This window comes from Nannobrachium achirus (genome assembly GCF_963921795.1).
Source record: "Nannobrachium achirus genome assembly, chromosome: 19".
NCBI classification, from domain to species: Eukaryota; Metazoa; Chordata; class Actinopteri; order Myctophiformes; family Myctophidae; genus Nannobrachium; species Nannobrachium achirus.
In genome coordinates, this window is record NC_137826.1 from 18677577 (window position 1) to 18703584 (window position 26008).

General features: G+C 44.5%; 1 protein-coding gene across 1 annotated transcript in view; it reads left to right on the plus strand.

Annotated features, from left to right (window-relative positions):
• fat3b (FAT atypical cadherin 3b) overlaps positions 1–26008 on the plus strand; it is a gene marked incomplete at both ends in the record, with an annotated part of 155642 nt that overhangs the window by 70254 nt on the left and 59380 nt on the right. The window contains 9 exons of the mRNA XM_080749287.1: positions 247–467; positions 3896–4348; positions 5733–5867; positions 6591–6984; positions 8328–8524; positions 20851–21004; positions 21439–21672; positions 23294–23472; positions 25311–25524. Of these exons, the coding sequence (XP_080605413.1) occupies positions 247–467; positions 3896–4348; positions 5733–5867; positions 6591–6984; positions 8328–8524; positions 20851–21004; positions 21439–21672; positions 23294–23472; positions 25311–25524 (2181 nt within the window). The remainder of the gene's footprint in view (positions 1–246; positions 468–3895; positions 4349–5732; positions 5868–6590; positions 6985–8327; positions 8525–20850; positions 21005–21438; positions 21673–23293; positions 23473–25310; positions 25525–26008) is intronic.

The window sequence follows — 26008 nt, forward strand, 5'->3', positions numbered from 1 at the left end:
TGTGCAGTGTGCATGCATGGATATGCTATTCCTTATCTGGGTTAGGCAGGCAGTGGACCTAAAGCAGAAAAACTATATAATGCAATTGTTTTGACTAATATCGTGAGTAATATCGATATCGAATATCGAAGGTTTTCCTAATATCGCCCAGCCTTAGTCTTGACCACATGAGGCCTCTAAATTCTTCCAAATTCCTCTTGAACCCCAGTTTGTGAATGTCTGTCTCTTGTTTCGTTGTGATTCCAGGCCGTGCAGCCTTCTGCACAGTCCGCGTCATCTTAGGCGATGAAAATGACAATGCCCCTCGCTTCAGGGCAGAGGAATACCGGATGAGCATCAAAGCCAACGTTGCTACCGGCTCGCTGGTCACCCAGATCCAGGCGACAGACCCCGACGCAGGGCCCAACGGACGGATCATCTACTCCCTCTACAGCGAGGCACGCCTGTCCCTGGTCGACGTCCTAGAGGTCAGCGAGTCTTGATTTGTGACTTTATCCTTGAAACGTATTATTCCATCATAGGACACGGATGACGCATTTCCAAGGGTTTCAAAAAGGATGTTTCTCTTTAAGTGGGGCGGTGATGCAGAGAGTTGCATGGGCTGAAATGTGCTGTGGGTTAAAGCTATAATCTGTACATTTTATGTCTCTCCCAACAGAGTGAGGTAATTGCAATGATAAAGATAAAGATGGATTGCAATCCAGTGTGCCATCTGCTTCAAATAACTTTACTGACATTGTCAACCAGATGGTTTCTTATGAGTATATTTACATCGTCGCTGCTTGGGCTAACTCCATTTTTCTATGTGTGGGTTTTACAAATATTAAACCAATGAGAAGTATTAAAAATTGCTTCTGACTAAACCTTCTAACTCCATTGGATCCTCAAACTGTTACTGTATATAAACCAGTAGAGAAAGAGACGGCAAAAGAGCAGAAAGCCCTCAACACTCCAAAGTAAATAAAGTATTTTTGGTGCAGGGCTCAATAGTAACATGAGGCAAAGAAGAAGTCGCCAGCACACAAGGAAATCCTTTTCACATAATTTATTCACTTCTCTGGACAGAAACAACGTACGCGTTTCGACCCTTCAGTCTTCCTCAGCATTGTGAAACGACACCTACCTAACTCTGTTTTTGGGTAAAGTGATACAAGGACTTATTCAAGTATCTGACAATGTATAAAGTCACCATAGCAACTTTGATGAAGCAGTATTGTGTTCTAAAATATGACTAAATATTAAGTGAGTCTCTCATCAGTACCTCCTAATAATCCACTCATACCACACATTAGTGTTTAAGACGCTAAAGGTCTTAAACTCTCATGTGGGAGTCCAGCTTTCATTGAAATGAAGGCACGTCTGTCGCCTCCTCTCCCCAATACACAAAATCTGCCTGTCACGGGCAGATTTTGTGTATTGGGAGAGGCGCCATCACAGGCAGCCTGTGATCTACTGTGATCTACCAGTAGATCATAATCTATTGGTTGGTTACCCCTGCTTTAGAGTGTAGATGTAAGAGTGGACTGTGTCACTACTCCACTCGTCTTTGTAGTTTTAGAGTAGACAGGGACACGGTGTAGGGGAGGAACCAGAGAGAATACTCTGATAGGATTCAGCCTGCGGTCAGCTGTGCTGTGCTGTGGTTTCATGTTGTGTCCAGAGATCTCTGAAGTTAGCGGTTCACAACTTTTCTATGATTTGAAAACTGTGGGCTCAGTAGCAAGGGACAGATGGGCAGCAGGATCTTTGGATTAACAAGATCTTGTCTTAATTGTAACCATAATGTGGATATAGACGCATAAAATGTTGACGATAACATAAAAAAAGTGTCATCATGGAGACTTTCTCTTGTGTGTGCGTGTGTGTGTGTGCGTGCGTGCGTGCGTGCGTGCGTGCGTACGTGCGTGCGTGCTTGCGCGTGTGTGTGTGTGTGTGTGGGTGAGCTGATTTGTCTTGTACGTGTGCATCGATGCAGCTGTGTAGTCACACCTAGCTCAGAGCTAATTAGTTTGAGTTAGGCCTGGTGTGACTGCATAAATCAGCTAACCCTACGAAAACATTTGAAAACTGTGTGGTGCTGGATTTCTCTTACAGAAAGTTGTTCTGTGATCGCTACCAATTATGCATGAACATAACTTTTTGGGGGAAACAAAGTAGGAACTGGCACTGGAACTGATTAATTTATGCTAAATTGCTGTTTTCTAGTTAACACTTTGCCAGACGAAATAGAATGGCTTGTTGTAGATTAGCCATGAAATTTCTATTATTATATTATGATCTGAATCGCATTCATTTTACAAGACATTCAGCGCTATATCACGTGGTCTTCATCCCCCATTACCATACCGCGATCCCCGTTGTATACTCACCACAGTTGGGGAGTGGGGGTTTCGGCCGACGCATCTTATCCCCGTGCGTTTCGTGTGCGCGATCCGTTCACGTAAATGTCGGCTCAAATAATCCACGTATGACTCAAGAGGAGATATGAGCATTTTCGCTCGCATATAGCCCCCAGCACTCCTGCTATACTAGCACTAACGTATAAACAGAAAATGGACGGCTGCTGGGAAGCCTCTGCAAGGAATGGACCTGACGTCACTTCTGCTTCATGTCAGACGAGCCATGCGCTATCGATGGACGAGTGGTGACTAGGGAAGGTTAGACGATCACCGATTTTCGGATAAAAATCATTTATTTCGTTTTTAATGACCCAGTACGGTAAAAGACGGCGCGGCTGAGACTCCTTGCTCAGATGTCCGGTATATTCCGGTTTTAATATTAAGGGGCTCCCCGTGGCTTGCAAAGTGTTAATGTAGCTACTAAAATGTTTCAGTTCCTTCTAGGATAAAAGACACAGGCAGTGTTGTTGGGCACTACTACAAAATGTGTTTTAGTTATTGTCTTAAGTATTTAATAAACTAATGAATAGTTATTTAAAGCTATGTTGAACTCTGATCCTTGGGTTCTATCTACCTAGCCATATACTGTATGTTTACAAATATTGTTCATCATCTTTATCTGTTGCTTTTATACTCTGTGTGACAAACACAAGAGTTTTTTTTTCTTTTGCATTGTGAAAGAAGTCACACTTCTTTAGTTCTTTCACAAAAACATGAAAAAATCGATTCTTTAAAGAAACACGTGAGCCCACAATTCCTACGGTCTACATAAAGCACGTGTGTGTTTATGTACTGGGTGTATGCACAGTATCCTGCATTCCTTCTAGAAATACTTGTTTCCCAAGGTTCTTTTCACTGTTTAGCCTTGCCAATTCTTCTCTTTTCTTACTGAAAACAAGTGACACTTTGACACTTCTTTTCATTGGAAAAATTAATCTGAATAGCTTTTACATAACAACAACTGTGCAAATGGCCTCCTTTCTCACTGTCAATGTTCTAACAATTTACTGACAATCCACTATCTTGCCTCGTGGCATGACGTGTGAAGTTCTCAAATGGCACATCGTCTGTATGGTAAGGCAGTGGTTCTCAACCTTTTCTGGCCGCGACCCCCCAAATAATCGTATTTTAACTGGGGACCCCCTCACCCTGACGAGCACTAAGAGTTGAGGAATTACATTTTGTATAGTGGTTCTATTGTGAAAATAGCAGATCTACATGCATGTAGATCGGCTATTTTCACAATTTCTGCCTCTAGAGGTATTAAAAAGTCCTTAAATTGTCACTTTAGAAATGTGCATATACCCTCTATACACTTACATTTAATTTTGGTTGTTTACTGTTGAGTGAGAAAACAACATTGCACATTAATTTAGTCATCTGGGGACCCCCCCAAAATAATTTGGGGACCCCCCTGGGGGTCCCGACCCACAGGTTGAGAACCACTGTGGTAAGGGATAACGGTTGTGATGATGGAACATCTTTCCGATGTCCAGGTGGAGCCAGACAGCGGCTGGATGATGACCAAAAGCACCGTGGACCACCTGCAGGGGACCGTCCTGTCCTTCTTCGTCAAAGCCACCGACTGCGGCTCTCCGCCCAAACACTCCCTGGTGTCGGCCTTCATCCACGTCCTCCCCGTGGAGGCCTTCGTCCCGTCCTTCAGCCAGCCGCAGTACTCCTTCACCATCCCGGAGGACACGCCCGTGGGCACGGCCCTGGGCTCCGTCTACCTGGGCCCCGAGCAGATGGGCTTCTTCACCGTGGTGGCAGGGGAGACCCCGGACAGTAACCAGGGAGGAACCTTCCAGGTGGAGAGAGAGACGGGGCTGGTCCTCCTCCTCAAGCCCCTGGACTACGAGCGGGTCAGCATCTACAGGTTCAAGGTGTCTGCGACCACCAGGAGAGACCTGATAGAGTCTGGAACTACCGTGGACCTGGAGGTTAAGGTGGGTGCACCCAAGGTCGGGGTCAAGCTCAAGGTTTCCTTATTGTTAAATCTTGTGTACAAGTACATACCGTTGGTGCCTGTTGAGATTGGCACATTTTCTGGGGCAACCTGCCAAGATCACACATGTCACACGTGTCTTCTTCTTTTTTTAGTTTTTTTACTCTCAAAAAAGCTTTCTTTTTATTTGTTTTCTTTTTATTTCGTTGCTGAGTGAGGTCAGCAGACAAAGTGACATGAGTGAGATGAAAAAAAAAAACTGGGTGAAATCTTCCAATCTCAATAGGCACTAACGGTAAGAGTGACTTAGGTGTAGTGGGTGAAGAAGGCCCTTGTAATTAAAAGTAATTAAAAGTTAAACGTTTAAAATAATTAGTTTTTAGGATACAGTGGTTTGTTGTCTCATATTGGATTTCAACAAGGTGTAAAACTGACACACTGCCAGTAACTATCCAGCCCAGGGTTTTATCTGAGCTCAATGCAGGCACTAATGAAATCCCCCATCGGTGGCAAGATTCCCAAGTAAGATTAATGACAATGCCATATCTAACCAACAACAAATATTACTTCCCCTCTAAGCCCTTTATTTGGTGAACCAACCAGCCTGGATAGAGCACACAGATCGATAATAAAATGGTGATATAAAATACCATAACAGCCAGTGTTCTCTTGGTGGTCTCTTTTCATTAGGTCCATCTTTTTAGTCTGTCAGCAGCAGCTGACAGTGGCAGCTGTACCGGTTCCGCTGCACTATGTCAAAATTATGAACCCATCAATTGTGCCGCCAATAAACATTAACGTTTACCATTTTCAAACTGGAGGCCAATACACGCTCGACACAGGCAAACACACAGAAATCTATGAAGACACCTTTTATACGCCATTGTTATGGAGCTTTGAATGAGCAATGGAAAGGGCAGAAAATGACATTTAGACACATTAAATAGGCAATTTGAGGCTCCGAGAGGGGAGGCAGGGCAACTCAAGTTTGTATAGCACAGTTTAACGACGAGACAATTCAAAGTACTTTACACAAAACAAGCATTAAGACACAAGACATAACATTTAGACAGAGCATTAAGACAATGCAAAAGAAACCCATTATAAAAGGACGTTTGAATACAATGTGAGAAAAATAAGTAAAGAATAAAACTCAAATATAAGGCCTGCAATTTTCTGGCAGTTTGTTCCAGATAGGTGCGGTCTACTGCTTAGTGGATTTTCAACACACGTACTGGACAATGATGAATCTTCGTGGTTAAAATTCAAACAGTCAGGATATTGTACGCCTATGAATATTTCAATAATTCTATGAATATTTCAGCAAAGTGTCATTTGAGTTGGTTTGGAGTGAGCTGAATTGATGATGCTTTGTCATTGCACAGATCCTAGACGTGAATGACAACAAGCCGGTGTTTGAGTCGAGTGCCTACGTGGCCACAGTGATGGAAGGTTTGCCAGTAGGTACTAGGGTCGTCCAGGTGCGTGCACTTGATCCAGACTGGGGCGCCAATGGACAGGTGGGCTACAGCTAATTGGCATACCTATTGCTTACTTTGGTATGTGTGTAAAGAATAGGCAGCTTACAAGCTCACATCGCATTGCATCTGTCCCACGTTGTGAGCTTGTAGGTTGGCTATTTTTTCTGTGCGACTGAGCATACTGTAATATAGGCTTAAGGCCATATACTGTTTGGATTATGTTGTCTCTCTTTTTATTATGCCTCTCTGTCATTGACTGTAATATCTTATCCCGCCTTTTACTCTCTCTCTCCATCTCCATCTACGTCTATACACATTAGCTTCTGCCCATATGCTGCCTGTAAATCACTGACAATGTGTTCTGTGCTGCATAATCTTTGACTTTCACATTTCACCACATTTATGTCTCATTTGCTGAAGATGTTTCATCCGGAGTCTAATCGTTCTAAAATGTACAGTACACTGTCAAATCTCCAGTGTCAGATTAACACAAATGGAAATGGACCTATAACTTCTTAGGGGTCCATTTGGTTCAATTTATCCACTCTTGGAGTTACATTAAGACTTAATGAGGATATTACTGTGGGGATACAGTAGGTAATCTCTATGTGTGTGTGTGTGTGTGTGTGTGTGTGTGTGTGTGTGTGTGTGTGTGTGTGTGTGTGTGTGTGCGTGCGTGCGTGCGTGCGTGCGTGCGTGCGTGCGTGCGTGCGTGCGTGCGTGCGTGCGTGCGTGCGTGCGTGCGTGCGTGCGTGCGTGTAGGTCACCTACAGCCTTGGATTGCCGCTCACTGCAGACTGCAGGAAAGACAACATCGATGGCCCCACTGAAATCCCGACCCCTGTGGGCTCCATCTTTTCTATAGACAGAAAGACGGGCTGGATGACCACCCTGTGCGAGCTGGACTACGAGGCCTGCTCCAACTACAGATTGGAGGTGGTGGCCTCAGACCTGGGTGAGACGGAGTCACTCTCTGCCACCACCGTGGTGACCGTGGCCGTGTCGGACGTCAACGACAACCCGCCGCGCTTCGACAGGGAGCTCTACCGAGGCGCTGTCCAGGAGAGTGACCCCCTCGGGGAGGTGGTGGCGGTGCTCACCACTAAGGACGGAGACAGCGCTGTTCAAAACCGACTGGTCAGCTATCACATCACTGGTGAGCAGTGGTGGAACACTGGACAATAACAAAGTAGTATTCTGAGTATCCTACTTATACAGTGCACAACGCGTTGCGATGCGACACACACTGTGAGCTTGTAGGTCTCACAATTTTGACTGAGAAACTAAAGATTTGACCAGGACAATCTATGATTTGTGCTGGCTTTTATTACTTTGTCCCAGAGAGATGACTGATTAGAAATACTTGTCAAAACCTCTCATTTGTCAGGTCTATCTATTAGGCCTGCACATTTGCATGCAAAAGTGTCCAGATTGCACGGCTGCGCTGACTCTACTACAGGAGAGAGCAATTTCTTTCAGAAATAATTTCTTAAACAAAGAACTGTAGTGCTGTGCAGAATCTCAGGCCCCCACATTACGTCCAAGAGTTTCATTGTATTCTGGATTGGGATAGACTTAGTTAAACATTTTTGGAGCAGAGACAATAAAAGATAACATGCACACTGCCACTTGCAAGGTACACATGGTATAATTTATTAGAAAGCAACGTTTCGGTCACACACGAGTCGATCTTCCGCAGGCGTGTGTGACCGAAACGTTGCTTTAATAAATTATACTACGTGTACTGTGCCAGTGGCAGTATGTGTGTTATCTTTTATTGTTAATCTTCACCGTTTCACTTACACACCTTCTTTTAGATTTGGGTGTGCGAAGGTCTTGCATCGATGGAGCACAAACAAGAAAATATGTTGAAAAGGTCTTGCATCGATGGAGCACAAACAAGAGAATATGTTGAAAAGTCTTACAATACATACATTATATTCTCACAAATACAGTACATTTTAGATGTACTGTCAAACTACATATCCTCCGATATATTAGCCCATTTAGGCCTAGAATTATTGAATGCTTTAACCAGTGAAAAATAGCAGATATACAAGCCCACAGTGTGTCACCGAGTGCAGCGCTGCGAGCTTGTAGATCTGCTATTTTTGGGGGTCTTTTCTCCCAACTTTGGGGGTCCTTCACATGAAAAGATTTGAGCACCACTGATATAGTAGTCTCTCAAGAACAGACTAACTGAGCTCCAGTTAAGTGAAAAGGACCTTTTCTTTGACGATGGCTAGCCAGATTGCTGACATAGAAACATAGGTTTTTTCCAAAAATCTTAGAAGGATTCAAAAGACTCTTATAGAATCGGGTCAAAATTCTAATTTTCAAGATTTTTCAAAAATAGCAGATCTACAAGCTCGCAGCGCGGCACTCGGTGCCGCGCTGTGAGCTTGTATATCTGCAATGTTTTTATATTTAAAGCATAAAATATTGCGTCATAATGTGTTCAGGCCTAATAATCTTCCATGGTTCTTCCTCCCCATGCAGGGGGTAACCCGCGGGGTGTCTTCAGCCTGGCCCTGGTGCAGGGTGAGTGCAAGGTGTACGTGAGTTCTCTGCTGGACCGGGAGCAGCAGGACTTGTACCTGCTCAACATCACAGCCAGTGACGGCCTCTACGTCACGCGCGCTGTTGTCCAGGTCACCGTCATGGACGCCAACGACAACAGTCCCATCTGCAATCAGGTCAGGGGGGGCCATTGCTGGTGGAGGAGTTTGTTTGTGTGTATGTGAGTTTATACGGTTAGGTGACTTCACGTCCACCAAGGACCCCTCTTACATGCAGGGTTCCCCAAGGTTCGATTCTGGGCCCTATGCTCTTTTTCGTTATATCTGCTGCCCCCCTAGGGTCTATCATTGAGATGCATAATGTATCTTTTCACTGTTGCTACCTGCCCTTGAAACACAAATTCCAGCAACTCACTTCAACCTTTGCTGGACTGCCTAGAAGACATAAAGGACTAGATGGACATACACGTCCTAGAATTAAATGCAAGAAAGTGGACGGAAGTGATAATTTTTGCCCCTGACTCTTCTGTCTCTCCCCCTGGCACCCTAGAGCCCCACTACTCTAGGCTCCAACATGCACTCTTAAGTCAAAAACCCTCCATGCCAACTTCAAATGTGATAAGCAGATCAGCTCTGTGGTTAAATCTAGCTTCATCCAGCTTGCCTCGTTGTGGCTAAGGTCAAGCCCTATCTTTCTCCCAGTGACCGTGAGAGGGTGATCCACGTCTTCATCTCAACTAGGCTTGATTATTGTAATTCACTCTATGTCGGCATAGACCAGTGCTCAGGCGTTTGCACTTGGTGTTCAGTTTTGCAACATGCATTAATATTGTTGTTTTTATTAACCTTCACTTAAAAAAGTCTAAATTAAATCTTATTCCTAAACAGCCAGTAACACGTTTATTCTACAACGCTAGTATAGGGAGGCTTTTTGGGGCATTTTATGAATAATAGTAGGTCTAAATAAAAGCAAGCAGAATTTCCAGAGAAAATAGTGGTAAGACCCCAAATAATAGAACTAGACCAACTCCTAAACAGCCAGTAACACATTTGTTCTACAAAGCTAGTATAGGAAGCCTTTTTGGGGCATTTTATGAATAATAGTAGGTCTAAATAAATGCAAGCAGAATTTCCAGAGAAAATAGTGGGAAGACCCCAAATAAATGAACTAGACCAACCACTACACCAATTCATTATTATTGTAACTGGGCCATATAACCACTTCACCAATAAATTATTATTGTAACTGGGCCACACAACCACTCCGCCAATAAATCATTGTGAGTAGGGGGCCCACAACAATTCTCACCCAGGGTCCCAGGGGGCAGATATATAGATATAGATTTTAATGCAGGATCAACATACGGTATGAAAACGTATGAAATCGCTTACACATGAACAGAAAAAAATAAAAATAAAACATTAATAAACGCTGATTAGGATAGACTTTTTGCATGTGTCAATGCTTTTTGCATCGAATCGATTACCATCAATAATAATATCTGTCAATCTGTGGACAGAATTATAAAACAACCGGTCCAGCCCTAGTGATAGAAAGTATACAATCAACATAATCAAAGATTGTGTAAGTCGATACAATATAACAGGTTAACTATGATAAATATACAAAAAAAAAATAGAAACATGAATAGCCTCGAGTACAGTAAAAGAACTTTAGTGTTCTAGGGGGCAATAACTATGATTGTGAACATCATCAGATCCTTTAAGTCCTCTTTGCCTTTGGTGATTTTTTACTAAGCTCCTATATGTAACCTCTTGCATCTTAATTTTACTTCGGCAGAAGATCGATTGTACCTCATGCAGAGCACTTGTGACAATGAGCTGTTGATTCTCTGATTGACTATATGTCCTGTACATACAAGGAGCTCCAAATCCAGGCCGTCCTTCACAAGTGCCGTACTTTATTGCCCAGGAATAGATTAGTGGTTAGCTTCTCTCAGCTCAGGGTTTTAGCTGGAGGTCAGGGTGAATGGTTGTGTAAAACAAACACATTGAAACGTGTTACATTTAGCATCCTATATTAAAATATCACAGATCCGACTGCTTTGATTGTGTAAGCCGGCCAACTCTTACATTTAACCACCAGTGTTTTAACTGGGTCAAGTTCAATATCACGTTCAAGTATAACAATATTTTCATTCAATAAAAGATCTATATATCATTACTTTCTGAGTTGTACTTCATATCAGTTAATCATTACAGTGTTGCCGAACAACGCCAGTTGGGTTTAAACCAACGAAACCATAAAAGGTTCCTACCATAAGCACCCAGGTTCTTTTGTTATACGATGAGAGAGCAACCTTGGGGAGTGCAAACCCCAGAGAGAGAATGGAGACCAAACAGTGTTTCAGAGGTGTACAAAGGTACAGGTATTTATTGGTCCCTAATACAAGGGCATCTGCGCCAGGTACAAATACAAAAATAAAAAGAAATGAAATCCTAAAACTAAAAGGGGGGCCCCAACAATTATAAAATGCAATTAAGACACAACTTTATTTAATATTAAAACTATACTAAAAACTACTGTCCCCAGTCAGGGGGGATCGTAAAAGCAGTATAATGGCGGTTAAACGCCGGGAATAGTTTAACACAGTACAGCCACCAAAGTGGCGAGAGCAGCTAGGGCCAGAGCGTTATAATATAATTACTTAGTTACTAGTTCTTTATACTCAATCACTTAGCAGTGTGGGAGGCCATGGAACGGGCCGAACACAGCACGTTTCAATACAATTACTTGATTACTTTTCAGCGTCGTACTCAGCAGTGCGGGAGGCCATGAAGTGGGCCAATCACAGAGCTTTAGAGTACAAGTGCTCAGTCACTTTTATCAGATACTCAATGCACAAAACAATACCCAATCGTTTCCCAGTTCACTCGGTCACTCAGCGGTGCGGGAGGCCATGAAGTGGGCCAATCACAGAGCTTTGGAGTACAATTACTTAGTCACGTTTATCAGATACTCAATGCACAAAACAATCCCCAATCGTTTCCCAGTTCACTCAGTCACTTAAAGCGTGTCTCCTATCTCAACAACGTGGATACCCAACGAAGAGAGAGCGGCACAAAGTGCTACGATACCACTACTCGAGTACTCCTCCTCGGTACCCGGTCACTACACAGTCCCAACAGTCACCCCCAGGGAACTCAGTCTCTCCAGTGAGAACGGAACGGGACAGCGGCCAATCGTCACACGTCTACTTCTTTGCACCCTGGAAATACAGGAGAAGACCGCCAGATAACTAGTCCCAACCACAGTAGTAGGCCACACAGGGAACAGCAGGCAGTCGTAGGCAGCGTGACATAAAGCGTTACTCACACACAAAGGCAAGCGCGATGCTTGCCTCCTGCGTTGATAGGATTCGTCACACTGCGATCTCCTCTCTCCACCGTCCGGCCAAGCTCTCCACCTCTCGTCTCTCGTCTGGAAGGGTGGCAGCCCGTCTCTCCGCGACTAGGTACTAATGACAAGGTTTTCAAGGTTCGTTATCAGTTTACTTCATTGTCCCCGTACTCGTTCCACTGAGTCCCCGCTCTTAGCTCTGGGTTTCTCCGCTCTGTCCCTACGTCCTCTCTGCTCTGCGTCTCCTCTTCAACTGAGCCCGCTTGTTCATTCATATACCCAGTGGCTCCGCCCAGCCACTTCTCGGTTGGCCAGCGGTGACATCACCCCACCCCCATTGGCCCAGTCTCTTCTCCTTGTTATCCTATCAGGATCTCAATACACAATGTCCTGGGAATGCATTCAGTCATTACCATTCACTTAGAGTCTCTGCAACATATTCAGGTAGCATTCATAAACAAACATGACTAGGGGAAAGAGGAATATAAACATCCAACATAATTACAATACAGAAAATACGATGCGCATTCAAAATCAAAAGAACAAAATAATAGAATACAGCAAAACGTATTTAAGGAAGTAGAAATAAAAATGGAAAAATAATAATACCCTCTTTCACCCCATCACATCCTCCCCCTCTTTATCGTTGGCAGTCCCTGCAACGAGCTTACACTGGACTATACCTGACAAAAGGCTGCCCCAAATTAACTCTAGCAGAACGTTGTGGCCCGGATACCTCCCCGAGAGCTTCTTCCAGTTAGGCCGTCGTCTCGGTTGAACGCATCCTCTCTTCCTCTGCCTCACTGGGACGGTCTGGACCTTATTCCCCCACAGGACCTGCAGCTCCTCTCCCTCCTGACACAACTCACTGTCCCGGTCCCCAAGTGGTTTCAGTCCGCATCGCTCCATGTCCTGCAGCTTCTGAAGGGCCATCTCCTGTTCCTCAGACAGCTGCTGGTCCTCGCTCATCAGGGACACGCTCCGTCTGTTGGCCTCTTGTAACTCTGCCCTGAGGCCCGCCATGGTGATCTCTAGCTGGACTTTCTCCTGGCTCAGCCCCTCACACAGAGCACCCCTTTCCTCCAGCTCCACCGCCTGCTGCTTCACCTGCAGCTCCAGATCACACACCTTCTGGTCAGCAGCGTGCATCTGACTGTTGTACTCGGCCTCCCTCTGGACCAATCGGTGGTTCGTATCCTCCATCAGAGCCTGGATGCTCTCGGTGTGTCTCTTCTGTATTTCAGACTTCTCCTGCTCTTCCTTCAAAGAGTGGGTGCTCTGATACATTACCTTCCTCAGCTCGCCGATCTGTTTGTCTTTGCTCTCGCGGAGGACCCGGGACTCCCGCAACACACTCTGAACTTTCTCCTCCAGCTTGCAAATACGCTCCTCATAATCTTGCTGCTTGGCTCGGTAGGACGCCTTCAGCTCCTCAATTTCTCCATTCTTCCGGTCCAGAACATTCTGCACATCCTGGTCGTGTCTCTGTTGCATCAACGTAACTTGCGACCCGGCATCTACTAACTCAACTAACGGATCTCCCTTCATTATTACCCCGATACTCCGACATTGCCCAATAAGCGCTCCATTGCCCCTTGTTCCCATCTGTGGGGAGTTTAACGGTGGCTGGTTAGCTCTGCAACACCTTGCTATGTGACCAGACTGTCTACACTTTCGGCATATCGGTCTACCTCCATCATCCCACTCATTCCCCCGGGTTGGCACGTACCGGCGGTGAGGTGGCACGTAACGCTGCACCGGTGGCGGGGCACATGCAACGTTGGCGGGCTCGTACTGGTGGCTAGGCGGTGCATAACGTGGCTCTAGCGGCGGCGCCGCCGCAGTGGACTGGATGAGCGGCCGAATTTCATTCATCAGTTCCTCTGTGAGCCCCTGCATTTTGGCCTTGACATCATCCATAATGTCTCGTTTCAACTCCTCTCTCCAGTCACTGTTCTGTGAAGGGTTTGGAACAGATGTGGGGTTAACAGCATGGCACATAACTTCAGGTGTCTTCATACCTCCATATTCAACATCTAATAGTAGGGCCTCTTCTCTTAGCGCAACAAAATCTTCGTCTGGATGTCTCCGGGCGTATACTCGTAGAGCTTGGCTCAGCGGACCCTCTGACAGCCCCATAAGCATTTGATCTCGTAGAACGATATCGGAGGGGGCCGTGGTTGGATCATGTTGCCGCAGCCCACAGAATAGTTCCCTAAGTCTCAGAATATAAGCGCTCACGCTCTCACCTGGCCGTTGAGTGCAACTATAGAATTGTGACCGCACTTTACACACCGGAACTGTTTCTCTATACAAGTTATCAAGATAGTTCAGGATTTTTTCCACCGTGTCTCGTTCTCCTTCCTCTAATACAACAATTTGCCGCTTAGCCTCATCCGTTAAAGTTTTAAACACAATGGCAACCTTTTTTGCTTCTGTCACGTCCTGTGTGCCTAATAAGCCTTCAATTTGATCTCTCCACTCTTTATACTTTTCCTCCCCTTCCGTCCCTCCAAACTTGGGCAGCCACGGGGCTCCCGGGTACACACGCATCATCATCATTACTAGCCTCGACAAGTGCAACAAAATGGTGTACAATTGTTTGGTCTCTCTCGTGTTGCTCTCTCTCGTATCCTGCCGACAACGCCAATTATGTAAGCCGGCCAACTCTTACATTTAACCACCAGTGTTTTAACTGGGTCAAGTTCAATATCACGTTCAAGTATAACAATATTTTCATTCAATAAAATATCTATATATCATTACTTTCTGAGTTGTACTTCATATCAGTTAATCATTACAGTGTTGCCGAACAACGCCAGTTGGGTTTAAACCAACGAAACCATAAAAGGTTCCTACCATAAGCACCCAGGTTCTTTTGTTATATGATGAGAGAGCAACCTTGGGGAGTGCAAACCCCAGAGAGAGAATGGAGACCAAACAGTGTTTCAGAGGTGTACAAAGGTACAGGTATTTATTGGTCCCTAATACAAGGGCATCTGCGCCAGGTACAAATACAAAAATAAAAAGAAATGAAATCCTAAAACTAAAAGGGGGGCCCCAACAATTATAAAATGCAATTAAGACACAACTTTATTTAATATTAAAACTATACTAAAAAGATCCAGATCACACACCTTCTGGTCAGCAGCGTGCATCTGACTGTTGTACTCGGCCTCCCTCTGGACCAATCGGTGGTTCGTATCCTCCATCAGAGCCTGGATGCTCTCGGTGTGTCTCTTCTGTATTTCAGACTTCTCCTGCTCTTCCTTCAAAGAGTGGGTGCTCTGATACATTACCTTCCTCAGCTCGCCGATCTGTTTGTCTTTGCTCTCGCGGAGGACCCGGGACTCCCGCAACACACTCTGAACTTTCTCCTCCAGCTTGCAAATACGCTCCTCATAATCTTGCTGCTTGGCTCGGTAGGACGCCTTCAGCTCCTCAATTTCTCCATTCTTCCGGTCCAGAACATTCTGCACATCCTGGTCGTGTCTCTGTTGCATCAACGTAACTTGCGACCCGGCATCTACTAACTCAACTAACGGATCTCCCTTCATTATTACCCCGATACTCCGACATTGCCCAATAAGCGCTCCATTGCCCCTTGTTCCCATCTGTGGGGAGTTTAACGGTGGCTGGTTAGCTCTGCAACACCTTGCTATGTGACCAGACTGTCTACACTTTCGGCATATCGGTCTACCTCCATCATCCCACTCATTCCCCCGGGTTGGCACGTACCGGCGGTGAGGTGGCACGTAACGCTGCACCGGTGGCGGGGCACATGCAACGTTGGCGGGCTCGTACTGGTGGCTAGGCGGTGCATAACGTGGCTCTAGCGGCGGCGCCGCCGCAGTGGACTGGATGAGCGGCCGAATTTCATTCATCAGTTCCTCTGTGAGCCCCTGCATTTTGGCCTTGACATCATCCATAATGTCTCGTTTCAACTCCTCTCTCCAGTCACTGTTCTGTGAAGGGTTTGGAACAGATGTGGGGTTAACAGCATGGCACATAACTTCAGGTGTCTTCATACCTCCATATTCAACATCTAATAGTAGGGCCTCTTCTCTTAGCGCAACAAAATCTTCGTCTGGATGTCTCCGGGCGTATACTCGTAGAGCTTGGCTCAGCGGACCCTCTGACAGCCCCATAAGCATTTGATCTCGTAGAACGATATCGGAGGGGGCCGTGGTTGGATCATGTTGCCGCAGCCCACAGAATAGTTCCCTAAGTCTCAGAATATAAGCGCTCACGCTCTCACCTGGCCGTTGAGTGCAACTATAGAATTGTGACCGCACTTTACACACCGGAACTGTTTCTCTATACAAGTTATCAAGATAGTTCAGGATTTTTTCCACCGTGTCTCGTTCTCCTTCCTCTAATACAACAATTTGCCGCTTAGCCTCATCCGTTAAAGTTTTAAACACAATGGCAACCTTTTTTGCTTCTGTCACGTCCTGTGTGCCTAATAAGCCTTCAATTTGATCTCTCCACTCTTTATACTTTTCCTCCCCTTCCGTCCCTCCAAACTTGGGCAGCCACGGGGCTCCCGGGTACACACGCATCATCATCATTACTAGCCTCGACAAGTGCAACAAAATGGTGTACAATTGTTTGGTCTCTCTCGTGTTGCTCTCTCTCGTATCCTGCCGACAACGCCAATTATGTAAGCCGGCCAACTCTTACATTTAACCACCAGTGTTTTAACTGGGTCAAGTTCAATATCACGTTCAAGTATAACAATATTTTCATTCAATAAAATATCTATATATCATTACTTTCTGAGTTGTACTTCATATCAGTTAATCATTACAGTGTTGCCGAACAACGCCAGTTGGGTTTAAACCAACGAAACCATAAAAGGTTCCTACCATAAGCACCCAGGTTCTTTTGTTATATGATGAGAGAGCAACCTTGGGGAGTGCAAACCCCAGAGAGAGAATGGAGACCAAACAGTGTTTCAGAGGTGTACAAAGGTACAGGTATTTATTGGTCCCTAATACAAGGGCATCTGCGCCAGGTACAAATACAAAAATAAAAAGAAATGAAATCCTAAAACTAAAAGGGGGGCCCCAACAATTATAAAATGCAATTAAGACACAACTTTATTTAATATTAAAACTATACTAAAAACTACTGTCCCCAGTCAGGGGGGATCGTAAAAGCAGTATAATGGCGGTTAAACGCCGGGAATAGTTTAACACAGTACAGCCACCAAAGTGGCGAGAGCAGCTAGGGCCAGAGCGTTATAATATAATTACTTAGTTACTAGTTCTTTATACTCAATCACTTAGCAGTGTGGGAGGCCATGGAACGGGCCGAACACAGCACGTTTCAATACAATTACTTGATTACTTTTCAGCGTCGTACTCAGCAGTGCGGGAGGCCATGAAGTGGGCCAATCACAGAGCTTTAGAGTACAAGTGCTCAGTCACTTTTATCAGATACTCAATGCACAAAACAATACCCAATCGTTTCCCAGTTCACTCGGTCACTCAGCGGTGCGGGAGGCCATGAAGTGGGCCAATCACAGAGCTTTGGAGTACAATTACTTAGTCACGTTTATCAGATACTCAATGCACAAAACAATCCCCAATCGTTTCCCAGTTCACTCAGTCACTTAAAGCGTGTCTCCTATCTCAACAACGTGGATACCCAACGAAGAGAGAGCGGCACAAAGTGCTACGATACCACTACTCGAGTACTCCTCCTCGGTACCCGGTCACTACACAGTCCCAACAGTCACCCCCAGGGAACTCAGTCTCTCCAGTGAGAACGGAACGGGACAGCGGCCAATCGTCACACGTCTACTTCTTTGCACCCTGGAAATACAGGAGAAGACCGCCAGATAACTAGTCCCAACCACAGTAGTAGGCCACACAGGGAACAGCAGGCAGTCGTAGGCAGCGTGACATAAAGCGTTACTCACACACAAAGGCAAGCGCGATGCTTGCCTCCTGCGTTGATAGGATTCGTCACACTGCGATCTCCTCTCTCCACCGTCCGGCCAAGCTCTCCACCTCTCGTCTCTCGTCTGGAAGGGTGGCAGCCCGTCTCTCCGCGACTAGGTACTAATGACAAGGTTTTCAAGGTTCGTTATCAGTTTACTTCATTGTCCCCGTACTCGTTCCACTGAGTCCCCGCTCTTAGCTCTGGGTTTCTCCGCTCTGTCCCTACGTCCTCTCTGCTCTGCGTCTCCTCTTCAACTGAGCCCGCTTGTTCATTCATATACCCAGTGGCTCCGCCCAGCCACTTCTCGGTTGGCCAGCGGTGACATCACCCCACCCCCATTGGCCCAGTCTCTTCTCCTTGTTATCCTATCAGGATCTCAATACACAATGTCCTGGGAATGCATTCAGTCATTACCATTCACTTAGAGTCTCTGCAACATATTCAGGTAGCATTCATAAACAAACATGACTAGGGGAAAGAGGAATATAAACATCCAACATAATTACAATACAGAAAATACGATGCGCATTCAAAATCAAAAGAACAAAATAATAGAATACAGCAAAACGTATTTAAGGAAGTAGAAATAAAAATGGAAAAATAATAATACCCTCTTTCACCCCATCACAATTGATTGAATACTTTTTTAGTATTAGTCAGATGAAGTAGCCTAAGCTATGCCCATATATGGTCATGTGCATATATGGGACCGACCAACAGGGACCGGAGGGAGTGCAGTGCCCGCCGTCGAGTAGTTCGGATATCCAGAAATGCAGTTGTCCAGAATCCAAGAAATGTGTCCATAATAGGGCTCATATATTAACCAATTGAGTCCTATTTCAAATAGTAAAAATAGAAGATCTACTATTTTCCCCATTATTATTAAAACATTTTTGTACGTATATTTTTAAAGATGTACTTTTGAATACACACGAGTATTTCAACTTAAAGTGATCCCTGATTTGTAAGCCATGTAGGCCTTAATATGTTATAATAACCCTCTTTAACCGAAATATACCTTTTAAAACACTTGGAATATATTGTTCAACCCCTGGGGGGAGCCATTGCACTGTTCGTCGCATGCAGTGATGACGTAGGCAATGCATTTTGGCTGGTCGGGCCCATTTAAAATGCCGGTGTAAACAGGTTTTAGATGTTGAATTAAACACTTACAGTCACGGCAAAACATCCTACTTGATATGAACAGAACAGAAAAGCACCACACTACTAACTACAGTTAATCTGAGCTTCAAGACAATGTTTTAAATATTGTAAAGAGAACGTTGTTTTGACGTTCCATATTAAACCTATGGGCCCGACCAGCCAAAATGCATTGCCTACGTCATCACTGCATGCGACGAACAGTGCAATGGCTCCCCCCAGGGGTTGAACATATAACTTTTTTTCTCTCAAAGGAATATATTCCAAGTGTTTTAAAAGGTATATTTCGGTTAAAGAGGGTTATTATAACATATTAAGGCCTACATGGCTTACAAATCAGGGATCACTTTAAGTACAAACTAGACACAGCAATGTTCACTTAGTTGTTGAGTAATATTTGACCTGGACTACCCGTATCTATACTTTGACTCAAGTACTGGGGTTGAATAAGATGTCCACCAGTGAGTATTATCGTGCATTAGATAATTGGGTTACGGGGGCTTTTGATTGGTGGTGTAATAGTGGTGAAATTCCTCAATTTCACTCTATACGGTAATTCATTGAGAGAGTTTGACTCTCTTCCTCCACACAGTGGTCCTGAGTGGTCATTTTAACTCTGAGAGTGAAACTCTTTGAAACCAGCGCGCTCCCTTTGTCCCCAGTCTGCTCTACAATTCCTTCTGTTCTGAGATGGTATATCTAACTGAGAGGAAAGAGCGAGGCCATCCATTGATAAACAGTGGAGACGGGGGTGTTTGCTTCACCCAGAGGCCAGAAAAGGAAGACTTCTATATATATTGTTTTTATTTGAAATGTATATTATTCATGAGTGTTGTTGGTTCATAACAGTGTCTAGCTCTCACCATCCTTTTCTCAGATTGCTTCTGTTACCATTTCTCTGTCATCCACGATTGCTTATAACTAAGCCTTGAGTCAGTTATGTTTGTGCGTTAAATTAACGCTGGGATTTGAATGTGTCTGTCTCCACCGGGGGTTTTCAAAGTGGGTGACGGGGCACCCTGGGGTGCCGTGATGCTATTCCAGGGGTGTCGCAAGATAATTTGATAGTATTTGGAATTCGTCAATATCACTATAATAATCCCTTCACTATGCTTAGTAAAACAGACCTGATTTGCACTGTACTTGATGAATTCTTTTTCCATCTACGACAACTCTCTTCATCAAAAATAGCCGATCTACAAGCTCACGATGGAGGTTGTAGTCAAGTATAACATTCTAGTCAAGTATAACATTATTTTCAGTCGGATGGAAACGGATATTTCTCCAATAGGATGTAAGATTCTAAAAATGAACAGTGTAATTCAGGGGTGCCGTGGATGAAAAAGTTATTTACAGGAAAACCCCTTAATTTCAAGGACCCCCCAGATTACCCCATAACTATGAGAGTTACAGATCTGTAAGGGTCCATTTGGTTCCTAACTATAATGGACAGGACCCCCTGGGAAGGACCCCTGGGGGTTCCCGGACCCCCACATTGAGAACCGCTGCACTACATCTTTCATTTTTCTATTAGTGTGTCATTATAAGGTGCTGGTCATAGATTAGAAGCGTGAAGGTCAGATCGGCCGTTGGGCATACATTCTGTCTGCATGTGTTTGTGTGCCAGACGGATCACAGGCTTTCATTACTGAAGGCAGGGTCAGGTTGAAATAGATGCAGGGACAGAACAGGGGGCGCGCTTTGTGTGTGTGTGTGTGTGTGTGCGTGCGTGCGTGCGTGCGTGTGTTTGTGTTTGTGTGTGTGTGTGTGTGTGTGTGTGTGTGTGTGTGTGTGTGTGTGTGTGTGTGTGTGTGTGTGTGTGTCTGTGTGTGTGTGTGTGTGTGTGTGTCCGCGCTGTTAGCAGGGATAATGGATGCAGTGCTCGACAGCAGTTTAATGTGCTTTTTGATTTGTGGGACAGATTTTTGTCAGGCAGCGTGGCTTCAGAATGCACTGATCTGTTTGTGTGTGTGTGTGTGTGTGTGTGTGTGTGTGTGTGTGTGTGTGCGTGCGTGTGTGTGCGCGCACGCAGGCGGTGTACAGTGCGTCATTCCCTGAGGACATTCCCACTAACAAGGGCGTTCTGACAGTGGGAGCGACAGATGCTGACTCAGGCTCCAGTGCCGAGATCCAATATTCACTGTTTGGCATCGGAGTGGAAGACTTCTACATGGATGCCAACACTGGTACTGTTAAGAGAAGTGTCACTCAACACTTTGTTCTCACTTCAAGTATATTAGCCTCGTACTTCTAAGCAAGGTACAAACATTAATTTGACCCTCTGGTTTTGTGTTATGTTCTCTATAAGTTATTTCTCTTTCTGTCTTTCTTTCTCTAAACTGGCTGTCAGTACCGTTGGTTAAAAAATGTTTTTATTCCTGAATAAACATTTATTTTCAACAGAATACACTTAACACTCACTCTTACGTTAATGTGTACATTTTTGTTTTCTTATACAAACTCTGCCTGTCTGTCTGTCTGTCTGTCTGTCTATCTGTCTGTCTGTCTGTCTGTCTGTCTGTCTGTCTGTCTGGTTAGTTTAGTTGAAAAGTAGTGACATACAGTTAAAACCAATTGAGCATGAGACACAAAGTCTGTCTGTATGTGTGCTTCGTGTCAGGTGAGTTACGTACAGCAACTGTTATGGATCGGGAGACGACGGCCAGCTACAAACTCATCGTCCAGGCAACTGATGGAGGTGGGCTCTTCTGTCGCTCTGACATCTCTCTCAGGCTGTTGGATGTAAATGACAACGCTCCGTCCTTTCCCTCCACCCAGTACCTGGCTAATGTCTATGAGAACGCCGCCCCCAAAGCCCTGCTCATCCGCCTGCAGGCCGCTGACCCAGATGAAGGTGAGACGACCCTTATCTTGTTCTAGATCTAGATAGATAGAGAATTTAAGTAAATAAGTAAGTAGGTCAAAGTGGCTTATTGTCTGCATCAGCAGAGCAACGAGGGCAGTACTTGCAGCATGCCTTACCGTGCTACTCATGTGCGGTGCCTGGTACAGAACGAAAGAGTGTTTTTTTCAGGTTGTTCAGTCCGAGTGTATCAAAAATGCACCTCGGTTAAGGCAGACCGAAGCTTGTGATTGGCTGCACGGAGGTGACGAAAGTCTGGTGGACGGAGATACACCTAAACCTAACCTTAAGCCTAACCCTAACCTCAGTAAAACTAACGCTGGTGAATGCTAACCTGGTGAATGTTAAACTGGTCGGAAACAGCGGTGCTTAACCAAGGTGCATTTTTGATACACTAAGGGCGGCTTGCACCAACACGGTTTAAGCCTTAAACTGGTTTAAATCAAGGTTTATCTTTTAATCAGCTTGCACCAAACCTTAAACCTAGTTTTCATTAATCAGGTTTAGTTTTAAACCATCCTTTAAATCTTGGTTTTACTTTTCATTCTAAACCTGGATTAATGTTAATCCTGTTGCACCACTACTTTAAACTTCGATTTAAACATCAATAAGGGATTCATTTTAAACTTGCTGTAGAGGTGGTTTAAATGCAAACATGCCATTGACATGAATGGGGGTCCCCCCCTACAGGCTTGCAACTGCAAGCTAAAGCTGCGGACAGCGTTTCACAGTTAAACAAAAATCTCATCATAGGCTATTGTTCTCTTCAATACATCCTTGTACATTGGCTATTTTAAAATAGCGAACACTTAAATATTTACAGGGACATAATACAGTCAGTTGTCATGGAAGTGGACTTCCCAACCAATATGCAGACGTTTTAATTTTCGAAATCGCTTCATAATTGACAAAACTATCAAACTGTGGTGTATTTCTTTGCTTCCTAGTTCGGCTAGATAGCCGCGCATCGCCGCGCCACACCGCGCTGTAGCGAGCGTCACCGTAGTATGACGGAGCGTTATAAAATTAAATATTTTTTTGCTACAGGCGCTCTTCTTAACATAGAAGGTGATAGGCCTGCCCACATTCTCCCCGAAGTAAATATAAAAGTAACGTTAATGATATTAGGCTCAAGAGAATAGTTTATTCCAGTGTGTTTACATCGCAAATCCAAGATGGAGGACATTTAATACATGAATTAATCGCAGGTTATAGTTTTAATCACAGGTTAAGGGTTTAATCACAGATCTGTTAAGCAATGCTTAAATTTAAGTGGTGCAACGCACCTCGATTTAAAATAAAACCTGGATCAACAAACCCTTGATTAACCCTAAACTAAGATTTATTTAATCCCTCTTGGTGCAAGCCGCCCTCAGACTTAAAGACCTTCAAAAAATACTCTCCCAGTACAGAACCCAGAACTTTGCGGTTCTAAGGCGAGCGCCCTACTGACTGCCCAGGCACTTAAATAATGTATTGTTTGTCCTACAGTATTGTAAAATATTGTCGTATGAGACACACACACGCACGCACGCACGCACGCACACACACACACACAGTGTGTCAAGTCAACGTCTTTGTCTGGTGTGAACCCCTGCCCTGTCTCCTCCAGGTTTGAATCGTACCGTGGTCTACTCTTTGGTGGACTCCGCTGATGGCTTCTTCTCTATCGACCCGATGTCTGGGGTGTTGGCCTTGGAGAAGCCTCTGGACAGAGAGGTTCAAGACTCCTACCGGATTCGTGTCCAGGCCACCGATAAGGCTGGACAGCCAGGGGCTCTCTCCTCACAGGTGGGCGGTGCATGGGTCACAAGGGGGGGGGGGGAGTGGGACTGAGTTACTAGGGCCTGGAATTATTTTATACTTTAGCTATTGAAAAATAACAGTTATACAAGCTCACAGCTACTGCTGTTTTTGAAAAGTCGTGAAAATGTGTGCAAATCTTTGAATATAAATTGTCTTTTTTTTTAAGTGAACATTTGTAACTCAAATTTTGCTTCTGGGGGGTCCTTGGAACTAAATATTTAGAGATGGGGGGGGGGGGGGGGTCCGTGACCAAATACATTTTGGGGGTCCTTCACATGAAAAGGTTTGAGCACCACTGACATACTGTAGATTAGAAACATAGGTTTAAAAAAAAAAAAAAAAAACATCAAAGACTTTCACGATTTTTCAAAAATAGCAGATCTACAAGCTCGCTGTGAGATTGTATATCTGATATTTTTCAATGGTTAAAGCACAAAACAACGCAGTGATTCCTTGTTCCCATGGCCCATAATTTGGTGTGGGGTGTCTAACCTCAATGTTTCGTCATGACGTCAGAGGAAAACAAATCACTCGGCTCCATATATGGGGACAAAAGGGGGCATGCCTATATGGGCATATACTGATGACATCAGGGATCTCCATATATGGGTATAAAAGGGACATGGAGTGACAAATAAAGACATCTCGATATGGGCATAAAAGGGGCAAGGACGGACAGATACAGAGATCTACATATGGGCATATCAGCATGCCCATAGGCATACTGATGACATTAGGTATCTCCATGGGCAATAAAATGGACAGATATAGAAATCTCCATATACAGGCATAAAAGGGACAAGGAACGACAGATGCAGAGATCTCCATATAAGGGCATATCAGTCGGATTGGCGGTGCGATGTAGATGTTAGAGCTGTGAGTGGCCCGAACCTCTAATATACAGTATACTGTATGTATCTAATATATTATATGTATCAGTATGGCTGATTTCATCCAACCCAGGGCATACTTATCAGCACGAGTTGGCTGGCAGGGATAATACTAGGGCATGACAAATGCCAGGCGATAATTAGTTTACCACATAGCCTTATTTATTCACAAAGACAAAGAGAAAAGATCATTGATCAAAAAATAAACAAGTAGTCGACCTGGCATTCAGCGCAAGGCAAGCTTATGCCCCCCTCTAAGTCCTTATATCACTCCCCTCACCCTTGCTGGGTAAATGTACTGTATATATTTGTCACAATATATCTGTATGTTGTATGTCCTTAACCCATTTAGGCCTAGAATTATTGAATGCTTTAACCAGTGAAAAATAGCAGATATACAAGCTCACAGCGCGGCACCGAGTGCCGCGCTGCGAGCTTGTAGATCTGCTATTTTTAAAAGATTCGTGAAAATGTGTGCAAATCTTTGAATATATGTATTTTCAAAGCAAACGTTTGTAACTCAAATTTTGCTTCTGGGTGGTCCCTGGAACTAAATATTTTGAGATGGGGGGTCAGTGGCCAAATAAACATCATTTTGGGGGTCCTTCACATGAAAAGTTTTAGAACCACTGACATAGTAGTCTCTCAAGAACAGACTAACTGAGCTCCATTTAAGTGAAAAGGACCTTTTCTTTGACGATGGCTAGCCAGATTGCTGACATGGAAACATAGGTTTTTCAAAGTCTTAGAAGGATTCAAAAGACACTTATAGAATTGGGTCAAAATTCAAATTTTCACGACTTTTTCAAAAATAGCAGATCTACAAGCTCGCAGCGTGGCACTCGGTGCCGCGCTGTGAACTTGTATATCTGCTATTTTTCAATGGTTAAAGCATAAAATAATGACACACAATAATGTGTACCCGTCCTTAAGGTTGAAGTAACCCTGGTTGTCCTGGATGTGAACGACAATGCCCCCGTCTTCAAGAGGAAGGACTATTCGGTTAACGTTCCCGAGGATGTCGCTGTGGGGACCGAGGTGATCCGCGTGTCGGCCACCAGCGTCGACATCGGGCCCAACGCTCAGATCACCTACAGCATCCGCTCTGGCAACGAACTGGGGAAGTTCAACATAAACAGAAGTGTGGGTACGTTGTGGGGATTCGTAACACGCAAATGTACGTGAATGTTGGTTGCTCTTGTACTTCTATCTATATACGAGGAGGACCACATAATACAAGCATAATCCTGGAAAGGACAGAGAGCTACTGTATGTAGATTACCGTTAGAGGCCAGGTAATTACTCCAGTCAATGGAAACCAGTCCAAAGATATATAGAAGCGTACGTTTTATGTTCTTGGGCAATTAGCCAGTAGCTATGCCCCTCCCAAAAAGCTTTTGTCCAATGCTAGCTTAGAATAACTTCCTGCTTGCCAAGGTTTGCCTTGGCAACAGCCTTTGCAAGCTGCCGGTTGCTAAGCTAGCATTGGACAAAAGCTTTTAGGGGAGGAGCATAGCTACTGGCTAATTAACCACTTAAACAGTCTATTCTTCAGGGTAGGCTCTGTACTTTTTTTTCTTTTTCTCATGATCTACAAGCTCACAACACGTTGTGTTGCGACATGTTGTGAC